The sequence below is a fragment of the Camarhynchus parvulus genome, unplaced genomic scaffold (assembly GCF_901933205.1).
Source record: "Camarhynchus parvulus unplaced genomic scaffold, STF_HiC, whole genome shotgun sequence".
Taxonomy (NCBI): domain Eukaryota; kingdom Metazoa; phylum Chordata; class Aves; order Passeriformes; family Thraupidae; genus Camarhynchus; species Camarhynchus parvulus.
The window spans coordinates 139325-157178 of NW_022148391.1; the positions used below are offsets into that span (position 1 = coordinate 139325).

Consider the following 17854-nt stretch of genomic DNA (forward strand, 5'->3'; position numbering starts at 1 on the left):
ATGGGGGTGAGGGAACCTCTTTCCTCCCCTCCAAAGGACAAACCACCCTTAGAGCCGTGTTTTGCACTGGTTTTATTTTTCCAGCTTTCCCAGAGACATCCAACAGCATCCAGGTAGAGGCTGGAGCTGGGAGGAGGAAGAGGGGGAGGAGATAATTCAGAGAGATGAAGGGGTGTTTGGGATGAAGGGGTTTTTAGGGAGCAGAAGGCACTCACCCCTCAACCTCTCTGCTGAGTTCCCCCTCTCTTGGGAGCCTCAGGAAAGACAAGGCATCCTTGGGATGTGACTGTGCCCATGCTGTCACCTGTGCTCCTATCCCCCGGAGACCTCCGCACTCCTGTGGGGAGCAGCAGGTTGGTTTGGGAAGAGGGGGACAGGCAGAGGCCTTCCCAAATCCCTGGAGGCTCCCAGACTCACGTGAGGGCACTCCCAGCTGGCAGGAGGGCCGGCAGGGCTCCGGCTGGGCCAGGTGGCACACGGAGGCGCTGCAGGAGATGTACACCTGGGAGCCACAGGAATGCCAACCTCACCTGGGGATCCCCACAAAGGGTCCCCGAGCCTGAAGAGACTCCCAAAAAAGCATCCCCAAGCCTTGAGGAACCTCCCAAAAGCAGCGTGAGCTTCCCAACAGGGAAGGACTGTGGGCAGCTGAAAGTGAGCTCAGTGCTGGGGTGGGTCTGGGGGTGTTGGGATGAGAGATTCCCAACATGTGGATTCAGGGGGATCCCCCTCACCTCCCCCTGCAGCACAGCCATTCCAGGGGGCTCCACAAAGGCGAAGGTTGAGATGACAAAGCGCTGGTAGTGGCTTGGGAAGGGCAGCTCCGGAGAGGCCGGACCCATCGGAATCAGCCGTGTCCTGTAGTTGTCCCCTTGGAAGGGACACCTGGGCAGGAAACACGGACACTGTCAGCACAGTGACCCCCTCACTTCCATCTTCCCATCCTTTTCCACTCACCCTTCCACCAGGATGGGCCACTGGGGCTGGGATGTGGCGTGGGAGCCAGGGGAGGCCCAGCAGTGGTGCAGCACCAGCACCAAATTGGGATCCGTCTTCTGGAGCAGCCGGACTTCCACGTAAATGGGGTCCCGGAGCACCCTCACCAGGGGGAAGTCACCCACAGCGTGGTAGGAGCTGTAGGATTCATCTGTGGGAATGTTGGGAGGGGTTGAGCGGGATGGGGAGCGGGATGGGGAGCGGGACAGGGAGCACTCACCGGTGGCAATGCGCAGCTGGAGCCCCAGCGGGCCCAGCATGGCCAGGGGGGTGGCTGTGGGGGGCACGGCCACCTCCACTCCCAAGGGAAGGAGGTCGCTGGAGTTGTAGATGCACCGAGCTCGGAGACTGGGGAAAAGAGGGAGAGAAAGGTGGGAGGCTCCCAAATCCTCCATCAGCCCCCTCAGCCCAAGTTGTGGGGACACCACCAGGGGCATGGCAGGAGGGAGGGATGGTTGGATCCAAGGGGGAATCCAGGCTCTCTGCCTCGATTTTTCCACCCTCTTCCCTTACATGTAGACGCTGTCCCGAGTGACGGAGCCACGGGGGGATCCCTGGACATCGATGGTGGAGATCAGCTGGTTCTCATAGACCAGCATGTCCTCGATCACCTGTGCAGGGAACACTGGAATGGGAAACGTCCTTGGGGATGCACGGATCGGGATTTGAGGCAGGAGGCAGCATGTGGGTGAGTCCTTTATCCTGAAGTTTTGAGTTTTGGAGGGACTGGCAGCATCCTGGGGGCACTTCTACCATGGAGTGACCCCGCCATGCCCACCTGGGGGTTCTCCAGGGTTTTCCCGCCCTACCTGGACGGTGGTGCCGCAGTGGGTGACCGGGAAGCGGAACATGACGAAGGCCTCGGACACGTGGCGGGGCTCACATCCTGCCTGGCCGCTGGCCAGCCGCACGCTGTCCAGGTTGTACGGCAGGGCCACCATTCCCCGCGGCACCACCAGGACAAAGTGTCCCTCCAGCAGGCACTGCACGGTGGCTGCGACAGCACGGAGAGGCTCCGTCACTCTGAGCACCCTCTCCCGGCGCTGGGGAGGGATTTTGGGATGTGCCCTGCAGTTGTCCTACCCGTATTCCCATAATAGCAGGGCGTGGTGCGGTCCATGTCATCGTAGCAGCATCCCGCCTGCAGGCATGCATCCCGTCCCTGCGGAGCCACGCACGGCATGCGGCCCACCGGCACCTGGCACTGCTCCCGGGTCAGCTGCGTTCCTGCGGGGAAGCAGAGAGGGGACACAGCAGGAATGTGGGTTGAAAGAGCACCTTGAGGCCGTTTCCCTTTGTCCCAGCATCCCATCTTCCTGCCTTACCTGCCCCTGGCGAGGGGTAGAAGAGCGCTGTGGGCTGCAGCAGGCTGGGCTGGGTGTGAATCCCAGGATGCAGCAATCCAGGCTGGGTCTGCAGCCCAGGGCCTCCCAGGCCTGGCTGGGGCTCAGCCTGGAGTCCAGGGCTGAAGAAACCTGGCCAGGATGAGAGTCCTGGGTGCACCAAAGCTGCGCCGGGATGGAGCAGCCCAGCGTGGCCTGGGAGCCCAGTCTGGGAGTTGGAGGGGTGGTTGGGACGAGATATTCCTGGCTGGTTTAGGGGCTGAGCTCCCGGGTACAGGAATCCTGCCGGGGTCTGGGCACCAGTGGAGGTCAAGCCAGGCTGGTTGTAGGATACAGACCCTGGGCGAATCCCTGGTTGGTTTTGACCCCCAGGATGATTTTGGGATCCAGATCCTGGGCGAATCCCTGGTTGGTTTTGACCCCCATGATGCATCATCCCTAGCTGGTTGTGGGATGCAGACCCTGGACGAATCCCAGGCTGGTTTTGGGATGCAGACCCTGGACGAATCCCAGGCTGGTTTTGGGATCCAGATCCTGGGCGAATCCCTGGTTGGTTCTGACCCACAGAATGCATCATCCCAGGCTGGTTTTGGGATACAGACCCTGGGCGAATCCCTGGTTGGTTCTGACCCACAGAATGCATCATCCCAGGCTGGTTTTGGGATACAGATCCCGGGCGAATCCCTGGTTGGTTTTGACCCCCATGATGCACCGTGCCAGGCTGGTTGTGGAATACAGACCCTGGACGAATCCCTGGTTGGTTCTGACCCATGGAATGCATCATCCCAGGCTGGTTTTGGGATACAGACCCTGGACGCAGGTGCCCTGGCTGGGTCTGCGCCCCGTGATGCCCCAAACTGGGATGGTTTTGGGATACGAGCACCGGGCGGAGGAACCCTGGCTGGCTCTGGCCCCCAGGCTGGGGGGACTGCACTGCTGGGTGGAAGAAGCTTCCCTGGATCTGGTTGACAGGATGAACCCCACCAGGCTGGGACAGAAGCCCCGAGTGGGCTGGACTGGAATGGTGCTGGGTCCCGGGAAGCACTGAGCTGGGCTGGTACCGTCCCACGCTGTGAACCTGCTCCACGTGATCTTGGGATGAGAAGTGGGATCCCGTGAGGGTGAGGGAGGACTCCGAGACCTGGTGCAGGCCGGTGTGGGAGAACACCATTCCACCGTCCCGGGTCTGCTCCCAGGTTCCATCTGGGAGCATCTCAGAGCCATCTGGCTTGGGGCAGGTCATGTTGACCTCGTAGGAGGTGACGGGGATCCCGCTGGACAGCAGCTCCTCCAGCTGCACCCGCAGGACGTAGCGGTTCTCCTGAAGGGGGGGACACGAGGGACAGTCACCCCCATCCTGCTGGAGGGGACCGCGGAGGGGACGGGAGTGTCACCTTGAACAGGACGTGGCAGCCCTTGTAGCCAGAGGAGAAGATGATAGAGCCGTCCTCCCTGGAATTCAGCCAGTGGAGGCAGATGGAGCAGTTGGCCACGTCAAAGCGGGAGCCAAACTCATCTGGGGGGACACCATGGACACAGGGATGTGACACATCCATGTGCATGGAAACCCCCTGGGCAGCAGCAACAGCTCATCCAAGCCATTGGGCTCATCCCATTGGGACACCATCACCATGGAACACTCCGGGACTGAGGGGAATCCCAGAGAAATCCAGCACCCCAAGGGGATCCAGGGAGCCCCCCACTCACCCAGAACCTTGAAGCGAACAGTGCGGCCATGGGGCGGGAAGACCAGGAGCTGCATTCCCAGCTCTCCACAGTCATGGCGGTACTGCAGGAGTGCCACGGTGCCTCTGGGCCACGGGGACAGGAGGAAGAGGAGCAGGAGGAAGGAGCAGCTCCGTCCCATGGCGGTGACACGGACGGAGCACAGGGCTCTGTGGTGTGGATTTATATCCGGATGGCTGGGATGCGGGGGGGGATCAGGATCAGCTGATCCCGTGGGATGAGCTCTGCCCAGGGCTCCTCGCTCCCCTGCCACCGGTGACCTCAGTGCCCCAGCCCTGTGGTCACCTCCTGTGGCTGTGTCACGGTGACCAGGGACAAACCGAGCTTATCCCACACTTGGAGGCTGTCCCAGAGAACAGGGAATGGAACTGGTGCCAGGCAGGATGCCCAGCTGGATCAAGTTATCCAGGGGGAAAGGAGAAGGCTGGTGAGTGCCCACCTCCATAGAGCTACTGGGGACAGTGGTGACATCTGAACACTCCACTCCTGGAATAGCCACGGGACCAGGGGACACAGTGGCATGGCCACAGTGACTCCTGAGGGATTGGAAATCAGCCAGTTACCCCAAATCCCTGCTGTGCCCTGCTGGCAGTGCCACAGGGAATCCAAAGTCCTCCATGTGCATTCCCTGTGCCTACCTTTCCCCAAGTTTCCCTTCTGGGATTTATCTTTACTGCAGATTACACCGCATCACTCCTCCCCACCCTTCCCGGAGTGAGGGTCACAGCCACTCCCTGTCCTATGCCCTGGGTGTGGGGATGGGGTCACGCCAGCTCCCAGGAGCACAGGGATCTCGGACAGAGGAGCCAGGGGCTGGATGTGATTCCCTCAAACCTCCTCTGGAAGTGAGGGCAGCTGCAGAGAGAGCAGGGTGACCCCAGAGCCACAGCTGGGCTGATATGTGGCCAATACGTGTTCTATATGTGCCCCATATATATCCTATACATATATATATATGTCTACTATATGTTTTATATATGTCTAATATATGTCCAATATGTCTGAACTGTCTGTTCTGTATCCTATAGATATTCCATATGTATCCAACAGATATCCTATACATATGTCCAATATATAGCTAATATATATCTAATGTATCTATCCCACATGTCCAGTATACATCCTACATATATCTGATGTATATCCAACATACATCTGATGCATCTCCCAAACATCTCCAACAAATCTCCTAAATCTGTGTCCAACCTTTGTCCCACAGATCATCCCCCAGGAGCACAGGCAGCAGCTACCGGTGGTGACACTTTATTCCCCGCAGTGACAATCCCGGTGACCACCACCCCCTTTTTTCCCACCCCTCACAGCTTCATGGCAGCAACCGACCCCAGATGGAGCTCCAAGAACTGCAGGATCTCCTGCCAGGAATCTTCCTGGGCCCGGGCGTGGGGCTGGGGCTCTCTCCCCCACGCCACCGGCTTGGGAGTGCCGCGGATGGCGGAGTTGCTGCACAGGGGGGACCCGGGGGGCTCGATCAGGTGCCCAGCGCCAGGGTAGGACAGGATCCGGCCGCTCTCCGGCGGCATCCGCGCCAGGGCCAGCTCGGCAAAGAGCTTGCTGTTGAAGCTGCGGTCGGCCTCCCCCACCACAAACAGCACCTTTCCCCGGATCCTCTCCACCGGGATGGCCGAGGCGCGGTGGGCGGCGTCCCGGGGGTCGTCGAAGATGGCCGAGTTGTCCATGGCTCCCACCTCGGTGAACAGGACGCGCTCGGTGTGGTAGGGGATGGCAGGGATGCGCAGCTCCTTGTAGAGCAGCGGGTTTCCGTACAGGAAGCTCGTGCCGTTGATCCACACCGTGGCCACCACCTGTGGCAGGAAGGTGGCCATGGCCAAGGCCACCTCCGCGCCTTTGGAGACGCCCACCACGCCCAGGCCGGGGCCTCGGACCTGAAGGAAGAGGAAATGGAGCCAGCTGGCATAATACACAGGGATAATACATTTACTGGGACATCCCTGGGTGCCAGGACAAGGGCATCCTCCAGTCCCTGGGACATTCCTGGTGCTCGGAACAACCCTGGGACACTACCCTTGGCCATCTGGACATCTTGCTCACCAGGATGAGGATGTCCCCAGGACATTCCTGGCCCCCAGGACAATTCCTGGTCATCTGGATGTCCGGTTGCCCCCAAGCACATCCTGGCTGACAGGTGCCTTTCTCCACACGCCAGGACTCACCTTGGGGTGCTGGAGGAGCAGCTCTGCCGCTTCCTCGAAATATTCCAGGTCCAGCTGGGCCAGGACTCGGGGCAGGTCGTCGTAGGCGAAGAAGGCGAGGGCCAGCACGGCAAAGCCCCGGCTGGCCAAGAGCCCTGCCCGGAATTCAATCAGGCCCCCCGCACCCCCAAACAGGTCGATGACTCCGGGGAAGGGGCCTGGACCTGTGGGGAGACAAGGAGAATGTCAGGGATGGGGAGCCACCCCTGCTGTCCTGCATCCTGGAGGTTCCATGGCTGGGCATCCCAGGGGGCACAAGGTCCAGTATCCTGGGGGTCCCAAGATCCTAAGGTTTGATATCTCAAGGATCCCAAGGCTGGACAACCCAGGAATCCCAAAGTTGTATCCTGGGGGTCCCGAGGTTGGGCATTCCAAGATCCTAAGGTTTGATATCTCAAGAACTCCAAGGCTGGACAACCCAGGAATCCCAACTTTGGGCATCCCAGGGGTCCCAAGGTTTGCTAGCCCAGGGCTTCCAGGGCTGGACAACCCAGGAATCTTATGGTTCAGCATCCCAGGACTCCCAGTGCTGTTTCCCAGGGGTCCTGATGTTTGGTATCCCTAGGATCCCAAGGTTCAGTATCCCAAGGGAATGCTGGCTGGGTATCCCAGGGGGCCCAAGGCTGGGCACTGAAGGTCTCCCAAGAACAAGTACCCTGCCAGTCCCCAGGTTTGATATCTCGGAATTCCCTGCTCCCTAGGTTTGACATCCCGGTATTCCCCGCTGCCCAGTGCTCACCAGGAGGCAGGAACAGGGCGCCACGGACCCTTCCCTCACGGATGGGCACCCGCTGCACGCCGGGGCCCACGTACCAGCGCTCGGCCTCGCAGGATGCCAGCGGCTGCTCCCGCGGATCCATGCCCAGGCTGAGCCCGTCCAACACTTCCAGCCGCACGCGGAAGGGGCTGCCGGCCACATCCCGCTTCACCAGCCGGCGGAACAGCGTGTCGGGCTGCAGGAACCACAGGAGCCCCATGGGCCAGACCCCGGAGTAGCTGCCCCCCAGGGCGGCATGGAGCCCGGGATCCACCTCTCCCGCTCCATCAGCGCGGAAGAAGGCGCGGGATTGGAAGCACTCTCCCTGCTCGTCCTTCAGCCATGCCCGGAGCGTGACAAGTTGGGATGGGGACAGTCCCCGCACGCGGATCTGCACCGGCCGGTCGGCCAGCGAGGACTGCGGCGTCACCATCACCTCCACCATGGCGCACCTGGGAATGGGAATCACCCTGAGCGTCCCACTGGGATTGCCACGCCCAGGAGGGGCTGGTGGCAGCGGCCTGTCCCCAGGGATCCTCACGGGAGACCCCCAGGATGGGGTTCATGGTCCAGATAGTTCTGCTGGCATCCCTCTTTCCCATGTCCCTATCCCTCCTTCCCATGTCCCTATCCCTCTTTCTCACGTCCCCATTCCCTCATGGTCCCTGTACCTTTGTTCCTGGTCCTTGTCCCTTCCTTCCCTGGTCCCCACCTTCCATGATCCCCATCCTCTGCTTCCCTGTCCCCATCCCCTCCCTTCTTCACCCTCTGATCCCACACCCCTGCTCCAAAACTCACCCGGCAGCCAGGACACCCCTTTTCCCTGTGTCTCCCAGCCCCGCCATTCCCAGCACCCACTGCCCCCCGCTCCTTATCCTCCTCCTCCCAACCCTGGAGCCGGAGCAGGGTGGGGATCCAGGGGCTCCGAGCCCCCCGGTGCTGCGTGCACCCCGCTCCGTGCGGCACGGCAGGCTGGGAACCGGGATGTTGGCCCCGGTCCAGCCCTGGGAGGAGACTCGTGGTTCTCCCGCACCCGTCCCAGCAGCAGGAAATCGGCCCCCGAGGGCCCGAGCTGAGCTTCCCCTTCTCTTACCCCGCTGGGCAAAGCCTGGGCCGTGGGCTCTGCACAGGGAGACGCTCGAGGATTCCTTGGAAATCATTAACCCGGGAATGGCGAGGGCAGAGCCCTCCTGCCCCATGACCCCGTGCCTGCCTGGCACCGGCCACACCCCGAAATTCCTGTCAGTCCCCATTTTCCCTGTGGCACTCCCCCCATCCTGGACACGGACGGGACACACCCCATTCCAATTCAGGGCCCCCCCAAAATTGTCAGCCCAGGATGAAGCTCCAGGGCCCCACATTCCCATCCCAGAGCTTCACACTGATTCCTGCAGTCCCATTTTCCACCCAGTGCACCCCTCTGTCCCCCCATCCCCTCCATCCCAGCTCACAGCCACATCCCTCCCCAGGAATGCAGAAAGGGGTGTGCATGGACCAAGAAAAACCAGGAATGTTAAGAAATCCACGTGGATTTCCAACCTCCAACCCCCAGTGAATTCCCAGCGTTGCCCCCCACAGGAGGGTGTGTGACACCGTGTGCCCTTCCTTGCTGACAGTTTCCAGGGCTCATTCCCAGCGGGAATTCCCTCTTTGGAGAAAGGGGAACTGCAAGGAACGAGGGGCCATGGCACACTCCAATCCTAGGAATGCCTCAGGGAAGGCCCCAGCTGGAGCCCTCAGTCCCCCAGAGCCACTGGAGGCGAATCTGTCTCAGTTCCTTTTCATTTTTATAAGAACAAGGCAAATTTGGGAAAGCAAAGTTCTGTCCCAGCCTCTGGCACCGGCCACATCCTGATTGCACATGGAGATCCCACAGCTGGTGCCTGTGGAATGCACCCCCTCAGCTCTGTCCCGTTGTCTGTCCAACTCTGAGGCTCCTGGCAGCCATTCCTGCCTGGCAAGCTGAGGAAAAGCCCCTGGGGAGGAGCAGGATCCCAAATGCTGCCTCATTCCGTGGCCGTGCTGCGCCTCACGGGCGTCTTCTGGAGCAGGGCCAGCGTGTCCCGCTTCTCCACCCGCCTCAGCTGCTTCTTCCTGGCCCTCTTCAGCTTCAGGGGGTTCCGGATCTGGGAAACGGGAAAGCAGGGGAGACTCCATGGAATCACAGCATGCTGGAATGGTTTGGGTTGGAAGGGACCTGAGGGATGATCCAGTTCCCCGCCTGGCCGTGGGCAGGGACGGTTTCCAGCGGTGCAGGGTGCTCCAAGCCCTGCGCTGGAGCACTTCCAGGAATGGAGCAGACTGTGGGAATGGGGCAGGATGGGCATGGAGGGCTCCCAGCCCCCCAGCACCTTCAGGATTTAGGAAGGGATTTATCCCAAAACTAACCCCATCCTCACCCATGGCTGAGGTCTTTGCCACACCCACCCCGAGCTCCCAGGTCTCCTCCCAATGGAAAAACCACGAATTCCCCACATGGATCCCCACCAGTGCTGCATTCTCCTCTCTCCACCACCCCATTATCCCTGAGTTCTGGTGTTCCCCAGCTTGGGAGAACACAGGGGACACACTTCCAGCGTGCCCAGCTTTGCTGGGAATCTCGCACTCCTCCCAGGCTCCTCCAAAGACACCGACAGGGAGAGGAACTGGAGGCTGCTCCGTGGGGGCTGGAGGTTGAGGGGTGCTCCAGGGCTGTTCCCAGCTGGCACAGGGGACTCACCACTTGGACAATCTCGGCTTTCCGCTCGTTTTCCAGGCGTCGCTTCAGGTTCTCCTCCCGCCGCCGCTTCTTTTCCTGTGGGAGCAGCAGCACAACATTCCCTGAGGATCCCTTCCCCTGGGATTAAACCCAAAGCCCAGCCAAGTGTGAAATCTGTCACTCCAGCAGCTTTTCCACCCCGGGTGGAGGCTGGAATTGACCCAGGGAGTTTATTCCGAGTCAGTGACTTGGAGCATGTGACCGTCAGTGCCTGGATTTGGCACCAGGACAGGGAATTCTCCATCCCTTTTCCTGGGCCCTGCCACAGCTCTGAGGCCCGGGAAGAGGGCAGAGAATGGGATTATGCTTGGGAAAGACGGGAATTCTCCAGCTCCTGAGCCCTGTTACCTCTTTCTCCCTCTGCTTGGCTTCCTCCAGCTGCCGTGCCAGATCCCGGACCAGCTTCCTCTCCTGCCTCTCCTTCATTTTCCGTGCCCAGGAGCTGCGCAGCGCCTTGTCCTGGATCATGTGGGAGAACCTGCGCGGGCACACGGGAGGTGCTGGATCCCCCAAAACCCCGGGATGCAGCCGGGGCCACTCCAGCTCCTCTCTAGAATTCCAGGAAACTCTGCCAAGCGCGGAGCATCCCACGGCATCCTCAGCATCCCCTCCAAGTCATCCCTGGCACCTCTGGATCCCTCCTAAAGCCCATGGATACCTCCGGAACCCGCTCATAAGCCCCCCAAACAATCCTATCCCACTCAAAACTCCCCCAGACCTCATGACCCCCCCAAGGAGCCCTTCTGGAGCTCAGAGCCCCCCCAAGAAGTGCCCCCTCACTCCCTGCTTCCCTTCCCACCTCTTCTTCCCGGGATCCTTCCACACGCGTCCCGACTTGGGCTTGCCCCGCGGGATAGCGACCACCGCCTCCTGCCGCTTCTTGCCGCCTTTCCGCCGCCGCCGAGCCGCGGCCGGAGCCGAGGTAGCCCCGCTGGGCCCCTCGGGGGTCGCTCCCGGTCCCGGGGTCCCCCCGTTCTCCCCCTCCATGATCCACGCGGCCCCGCGCCGTCGCGGAGAGATGACGTCAGAGCCGTGATCCCCCGGAAGCGCGAAGCCAGACCGCCTTCCCGGCCGCCATTTTTGTGTTGGGCAGCAACCCCCCGCGCACGGCGGTGGCCGCCATGTTTGTGTCGGGCGTGGCCGCCATTTTTGTATTGGGCAGCTCCCTCCGGGCACAGCAGGGGCCGCCATCTTTGTGCCGGGTACGGCCGCCATCTTTGTGCCGGGCAGCTCTGCCCACCACCGTGGCCGCCAGTACCGGGACCCCCGAACTCCCCCAAACACACCCGGGGCGACCCCCCCCCCGCACCCCGAGTAACCCCCGGAGACACGGGCGGGCTGGGCTGGGGGAGAGGCCTTTATTGGGGAACGAACACGCTGAGGGCATCCCAGGGGCTTCCACGTGCGGGACTGGGCCGTGGCTACAGCGCCTGGGAAAGCGAAAACAGGGAAATCCAGGGAAATGTCCGGGAGGGACCCGGGAATGCCCGCACTGGGGCTGCCCTTCGGAGGGAGGAAGGAAGGGGTGGATCAGCATTCCCGGGCTTTGCAGGATTCCCGCCTCCCTCACCAGCTGGGTGTATGTGTGCTGCCGGAGCGTGTCGTATCCAAACGCCAGAACCGCCACGGCCGCGCAGAATTCCAGGAGTCCGAGCAGCACCAGGATGGAGTCCAGGCCGTTGCTCAGCATCTGCCAGGAGGAGGAGAACGGGAGTGTGCAAAATGCCTATTTTGTGATTGGCTTTTCGCAAATATTAAAATAAAAATTAAATGTGTTGTGTTCGAAAGTTATGCTGTATTAATGTTCTTAAGTAGTCTGTTAAATATATGTGAAAAACGCCAATTTCTTGTTTTTAAAATTTTAAAAGTTTAATAGTAATAAAATGGTTATAAAAATAGTAATACAACTAGAGTAATAATCATTTCGACAATCTGAATTAGGACAATATGAGACAATGGAAACAAAGAGTTACGGACGTCTGGGTACCTTTTTCTGGGCAGCACGAGCCTGAAAAAGGACACATGTTAACAGAGGATTAACCCTTAAAAACAATAGCCTGTTGTATATCCATACACTTCATACATGATGCATAAATTCCATTCAAACACAGGATTCTGTCTGGTCATCCTCAACTTCTTCCTCTTAATCCTGATGGCGTCATCCTGCCCGAGCAAGGCAAGAAGAAGTTTGTTTCTTCTGATAAGGGAGCAATAAATTCTCTTCTGATAATGGAGCAATAAATTCTCTTTCTCTGAAAGATTCCGGTGTCCTGTGACTGCTATCTCAATGCGAGTCCTTTCTTCAGGGAAAAAAAATCTCACATACATAGTTTCTGTTTTAACATTATGTTATAACCTAAAACTATATTTACCACACTACTTAAGAGAATTAATACAGCATTACTTTCTAACACAACACATATAATATTTATTTCAATATTTGTGAAAAGCCAATCATAAAATATACATTTTTCACATACAGTTTTAGGTTATAACATAATGTTAAAATAGAAACTATGCTATGTAAGATACTTTTTTTAAAAGAGAGGAATGAGGCACTCTCACCGAGATAGCAACCACTGGACACCTAAATCTTTCAGAGAAGAAGAATTTATTGTTCCCTTATCAGAAGAAACAAACTTCTCCCTGCCTCGCTCAGTCCTGAAGATGCCATCAGGATTCAGAGGAAGAAGTTGACACTGACCAGACAGAATCCTGTGTTTGAATGGAATTTATGCATCATGTATGAAGTGTATGAATATGCAACAGGCTATTGCTTTTAAGGGTTAATCCTCTGTTAACGTGGGTCCTTTTTTGGGATAATTTGGCTCACAAAGAGGTACCTGGATTGTCTGTAACTCTTTGTTTTTATTGTCTCTCACTGTCCTAATCCCAATCGTCCAAATTTTTATTACTCTAATTTTATTACTATTTTTATAACCATTTTATTACTATTAAACTTTTAACATTCTAAAAACAAGCGATTGGCGTTTTTCACGGGAATACCCCGGGATGCACCACCCGAACAGGACCGGGATCCTTGAGCACCCACCCAGACTGGGATTCCCCGCGCAATCCCGGCTGTCCTTACCTTGCTCTCCATGTGGAGGCACCATTCCGGGCGGGCCTGGTAGGGCTCTGGTTTCCCGCAGCCGGGCACGATGCGGGTGATGGCCGTGCCGTGGATCCCGGTGGCCACCAGCGTGCCCAGGACAACGCCCACGCTGAGCACACAGCAGGCCTTGACCTGCGGGGAGCACCCGCTGACACGGAGCCCAGGAAGGGCTGCTTCCCACAGGGATCATCCAGCTGGGATCAGAGATCTCCTGGAGAAGCCACCCAGTTTTGTCCCACTCATCTCAGAGTGACTCCAAAGCCGTGAGGGTCTCCTGGACCTTTCATCCCCCTCATCCCACAGTGACTCAAAAGGCCACGAGGATCTCCTGGACATTTCATCTCACAGTGATTACAAAGCCATGAGGGTCTCCTGGATCTTCATCCCTAGAATCCACAGTGATTCCAAAGGCCATGAGGATCTCCTGGATCATCCCACAGTGATTCCAAAGGCCATGAGGGTCTCCTGGACCTTTCATCCCCCTCATTCCACAGTGATTCTAAAGCCATGAGGGCCTCCTGGATCTTTCATCCCCCTCGTCCCACAGTGACCCTGACCCCCATCCTGTGCTCTGTGTGGGAGAGCTGGGCACTTCCCAAGGGGGAGACTGGCCTGTGGATCCTTTGGGATGAATCCAGGCTGTGGAGGGGTCCTGGCAGCTGCTGGAAGGGACCTAAGGAATGGGGGGACACCTTGTCCCTCCCAGCCCGGATCTTACCAGCACAGGGCTGTCTCTCCTTTCACTTTCCACCAGCAACGAGCCCGAGACCAGGAGCTACTTGGAAAACAGTGGGAATTGGTGTCAGCAGCAAGGCACCCTTCCCTGGCACCCTTCCTGGTGGGAGCTGGGGTTCAGGGACGCACAAACACCCCGGAATGTGGGGGGAAATGGTTATTGGATATTGTCCCCAGTTCACCAGGATTCCCTGAGATTCCCATGTCCTCATCCCAACTTACCAGGATCCCCAGCCAGAAGAGGATCCCGCTGGCTACAGGGAGGGAAGGGTTCCTGTGCTCCGACAGCGTCAGGATGGTCCCGAAGCAGATGTGGACAATTCCAGTGAAGATGTGGATGGTCTGGGGAAGGATGAGGGAGAGGGATCCTGATCCCGTTACTGTGAGGTACATCCCACCCAGATCCCACATCACAGCGCTGGGAAGGGACAGGGAGAGGCACCTATCCCAACATCCCCTTCACCCGGCCGGGAAGAACATCTAGCAGGACAAGCCCTGCGGATCCCCAATCCTGCTGGGCCCCTGGAAGGCCGTGTCTCACCCCCAACACCTTGGGATGAGCCCTGCGGAAGCCTTGTGTTTGCAATGAGGTCCTGGCAGGTGCCTGGGAGCCTGAGGCCAGCTGGGCCGCCCGGGGATCCGTGGCCGGGATCACCTCCGTGATGATCCTCACGCTGCCCGCGTCCGTCACCGTGGTGGCCGCCATGGCCTGGGAACGAGCCCAGGGGGCTGAAGGAATTCCCAGGTGCCTTCCTCCTCCTCTTCCTCCTCACCGTGGTCCCTTTGCTGCCCGAAATCCCCGGGAGGTGCTGGCCAGGCAGGGACACGCTCTCGCTGCCCTTTGCTCCCTGTGGGAAGCTCGCTCATGGAATTCTCGTCAGGGCCCTCTTGCTCAACGAGGCGGCTTTGCCAGCAGAGGCTCCCAAAATCCTGCACGGGAAGAGGGAGGGAGGAACAGGGAAGGGTTGGATGCTTTTCCCTCAGGCGGCTCCAAGACTCTTTTTCCATCCCAAATTGTAGATGCTTTGCTTGGGAATCGCTCCTGCAATTAGCTTGGTACCTAACGAGGCGTTGGTAACCTAACCCTGCCCACTTCCCAGGAAAAACTCGCATTGAGACAGGGAATTTTATAAACCCCGTTATAAAAGGAAGCTCCTTTATTGCCATTTTTGGGAATTCTCCCTCCTCCATCCCTGTGGGTTTGTCCCCAGTGAGGGCACACAGGAGGGATTCAGGGATCTCTGGCCATCTCCATCGGGAATCAGAGGGAAAGGAGATGCTGTTATTTGTGATGGGAAGTGGCAGCTCAGGCTGGAAACGGAGCCACCACACACGGCGAGGGGATCCCGAGGGAGTCAGGGGCCCCTTCCTGCCTCCATCCCTCCCACCTCCCAGAAAACAGCCATGTCCTTTTCTCCAGGAGCACTGGGATACCCCATGCCGACCTGGAGGACCCCCCAGGTTTCCTGGATGTCTGATGTGTGCCGGGTAGCGATTTCTTGGTGGAACGGGAATTTTTAGGTCCAGGATTCTGGCATCACCGCACCACCTCTCTCTCTGCCTGGGAAAGGACAGGATCCCCCCAGCTGACGATTTCAGGAGCAGGTGGAGCAACTTCTGGGAGTTTTTTTTCCTTCTCTCTGGCTCTAGAGGGAGCTGAGAGGCCGCGTTTGGAAGCGCCGCGCTTCCAGAGCTCAGGAGCGGCTTCCAGCCCTGGAGCCGGCTTGGAGCACCCTGGGCTAGTGGGAGGTGTCCCTGCCCACGGCAGCGGGGTAGAACTGGATGATCCTTAAGGTTCCTTCCATCCCAAACCATTCCAGGATTCCACGCCCTCCCCATGCTCCCCCACACCAGGGAACGGGACACCCCCTCCAAACCGGCCCAAATCACATCCCAAAAAAAGCTGGAAGAACAGACCTGGAGAGCAAAGAGCAGCAGCTCACGCCTCCATCCCAGCTCCAATGGCATTCCTCCATCCCACCCATGACCTTCCTCCATCCTGCATCCCTGATGGAAGCGTGCACTTGGCCTTGTAAAGGGCTGCATCTGGCAGCACGGCTTTCCAGGAAAAACACGGACATGGATGAGATTCAGCCTCTTCATCACATTCCTGATGCCTCAGAGCCTTTAATTCCTGCTGGTGCCTCATCCCTCTCAACACTCCAGTGCTAACAATCCCAGGGATCTCGTTCCAGCCCCAGGAAGGAACACTTGAGCCCCCGTGGAAATTCTGGGATCCCCTCTTTAGCCTTTAGGCAGCCAGGGTATCCTCCACCATTATCCACGGCTCACATTCCCAGCCAAAACCACCCTACACGGTGGATTTCCTCCCAAATCCGCCTTTCCAGATTCCTACAGCATTCCTCAAGTTCCAGCCTTGCAGCCAGTAACAGCCATGACTGACCTCAACCCCCCAAACCCCACTTTCCAAGTGGGTGATCCATGGAAAAAGCTCTTTCCCCATTCCTAAATAAACCCAGGGCCAGCTGGGGATGGCAGGAGCCCAAGGTAGGATGTCAGGATTTGTTTTGGAAGCGGATTCCAGAGGAGGTGAAGCTTTGAAGCAGATGCAGGGAAGCAGCAGGGACGGGTGGTGGAGCTTTCCAACCCTTTCTTTGCAGGAATTTTTGGCTTTGTAGATATATAAAACACATTCCTTGGATTTTAATGTTCATTTTCCTATTTTCTAGGACAAGTTTTGGATGGGGGAAGCCTGACTGGATGCTCAGGGGGGATCAGACCCTCCCAAATTCCCTCCCACCAGCACAGGACAAAATTTATGAGCCTGGTGGAACTAAAATTCTTTTTCCAACCCCAAAATCCATGAGTTTTTTTTCCAAAGAAAATAGATTACGATGGAGAAAAGCTCTCCAAAGAAACTTGCTGCTTCCTGGGACTAACTTTATATCCCCATAAAAATACCAAAACTCAACATTTTGCTTTGCTTCCAGGTGTTTCTGCTTCCCACAGGGCTCTTTCCACACCGATTCCAGAAGGAAAGTCATGTTTTCTGGGAAAGGTTTCAGGGTTTTTGGCTTTAAACATCCCAGTGTCCATCCTGGATAAGGGAATCTGGAACAGGGAGCAGGCAGGAGGTTGGGGGGGCATGGCTGCCTGCTGGGGTGATCCATACCTGGCATTTGGGACACGGTGACATTGCTCCCAAACCCTGTCCCAGATGTGTCCATCAACCCCTGCACGTGATGTTCCAGCCTTTGATCCGCTCATTCCCAGGAAAACTCCGGAGAAGTTCCAGAAAACTTCTCCAAGGCTTCACCAGCACCAACTTCCACTGGCAGTCCTGGAATGGGACCTTAAACACTTCCAGGGATGGGGCAGCCACAGCTTCCCCGGGAAATACATTCCACCACCCTCACACCTCACCACCCTCACAGGGAAGAATTTCTTCCCAATATCCCATCTAAACCCACCCCATGGCAGTGAGAAGCCATTCCCCCTTTTCCTGGTGCTCCAGGCTCTTCTTAAATCCCTCTCCAGCTCTCTTGGGACACCTTCAGGTGCTGGAAGAGTTGCCAAGATCTCCCTGGATCCTTCTCTTCCCAAGGAGAACAGCCATTGGGACACCTCAATCCATCTCTCAGTTCCCCCCTTTCCAGCTCCTCCAAGGGTTTTGGTTTTCCTTAGGGATCATCCCCAGCAGGGACACAATACTCTGTGGTCCCTGTCACCTGCTATTCCAAACTCCTGGAAGTCTCCACTCCCCCTAGATCTGCAAATTCCTACCTACAAATAAAAATATATTTAAAACCCCCACATTCCCATAGAGCCTTAAACACTTTCTCCAGCATTTTCAGGGAAAGCCACATCTAAACACTGGGATACTCCAGGAAAACAGAGCCTGATGCTGATGGAAGAGGAGGAAGCCTCCTTCCCAGGAAGCCACCACAGAGCTTGGATGGGAGGTGGAATGGCTGCGTGCTGGTCCCCATGGAGCCAGGAGAGGTCGGGATGCTCCGGAGCCTCAGGTGAAGAGCCGGGGCTGTAATGGGCTGTGGCCACGGGCTGAGCAGAGGCAGCCTGTTCATCCTGCTCCCCAAATCCCTGAGGCTTTTCCTACTGATCAGGCTCATTATTTTTTCAGAGCCGTGAACAGAAATAACTGACAGGGAGTGAATAATCCATGAGGCTCTGGCTGAGCAGCCAGAGCATTGT

The 17854-nt window shown here is 57.7% G+C and overlaps 4 protein-coding genes across 4 annotated transcripts; all 4 read right to left on the reverse strand.

The window, feature by feature from the left end:
• Nucleotides 1-218: 218 nt before the first annotated feature.
• Nucleotides 219-4206, reverse strand: ZP1 (zona pellucida glycoprotein 1). The gene is made up of 12 exons (XM_030970426.1): nt 4047-4206; nt 3734-3855; nt 2938-3660; nt 2322-2781; nt 2080-2223; nt 1806-1990; nt 1510-1607; nt 1217-1344; nt 958-1147; nt 735-885; nt 418-502; nt 219-337 (listed from the first exon to the last, which is right to left on the reverse strand). Exons 1-12 carry the CDS (start codon nt 4204-4206, stop codon nt 219-221), a joined length of 2565 nt encoding a protein of 854 aa, XP_030826286.1.
• Nucleotides 4207-5401: 1195 nt separating this feature from the next.
• Nucleotides 5402-8072, reverse strand: LOC115916700 (acyl-coenzyme A amino acid N-acyltransferase 2-like). The gene is made up of 4 exons (XM_030970427.1): nt 7964-8072; nt 7056-7525; nt 6278-6480; nt 5402-5989 (listed from the first exon to the last, which is right to left on the reverse strand). Exons 2-4 carry the CDS (start codon nt 7516-7518, stop codon nt 5402-5404), a joined length of 1254 nt encoding a protein of 417 aa, XP_030826287.1. The 5' UTR covers nt 7519-7525; nt 7964-8072.
• A 765-nt stretch (nt 8073-8837) lies between these two features.
• CCDC86 (coiled-coil domain containing 86) lies at nt 8838-10832 on the reverse strand. Its single transcript, XM_030970428.1, has 4 exons — nt 10631-10832; nt 10180-10309; nt 9793-9867; nt 8838-9199 (listed from the first exon to the last, which is right to left on the reverse strand). The coding sequence occupies exons 1-4, from the start codon at nt 10816-10818 to the stop codon at nt 9080-9082; spliced, it is 513 nt and encodes a 170-aa protein (XP_030826288.1). The 5' UTR covers nt 10819-10832; the 3' UTR covers nt 8838-9079.
• A 420-nt stretch (nt 10833-11252) lies between these two features.
• Nucleotides 11253-14387, reverse strand: LOC115916682 (membrane-spanning 4-domains subfamily A member 15-like). The gene is made up of 6 exons (XM_030970400.1): nt 14223-14387; nt 13904-14023; nt 13665-13721; nt 12923-13078; nt 11402-11521; nt 11253-11261 (listed from the first exon to the last, which is right to left on the reverse strand). Exons 1-6 carry the CDS (start codon nt 14385-14387, stop codon nt 11253-11255), a joined length of 627 nt encoding a protein of 208 aa, XP_030826260.1.
• Between the last annotated feature and the right edge of the window lie 3467 nt (nt 14388-17854).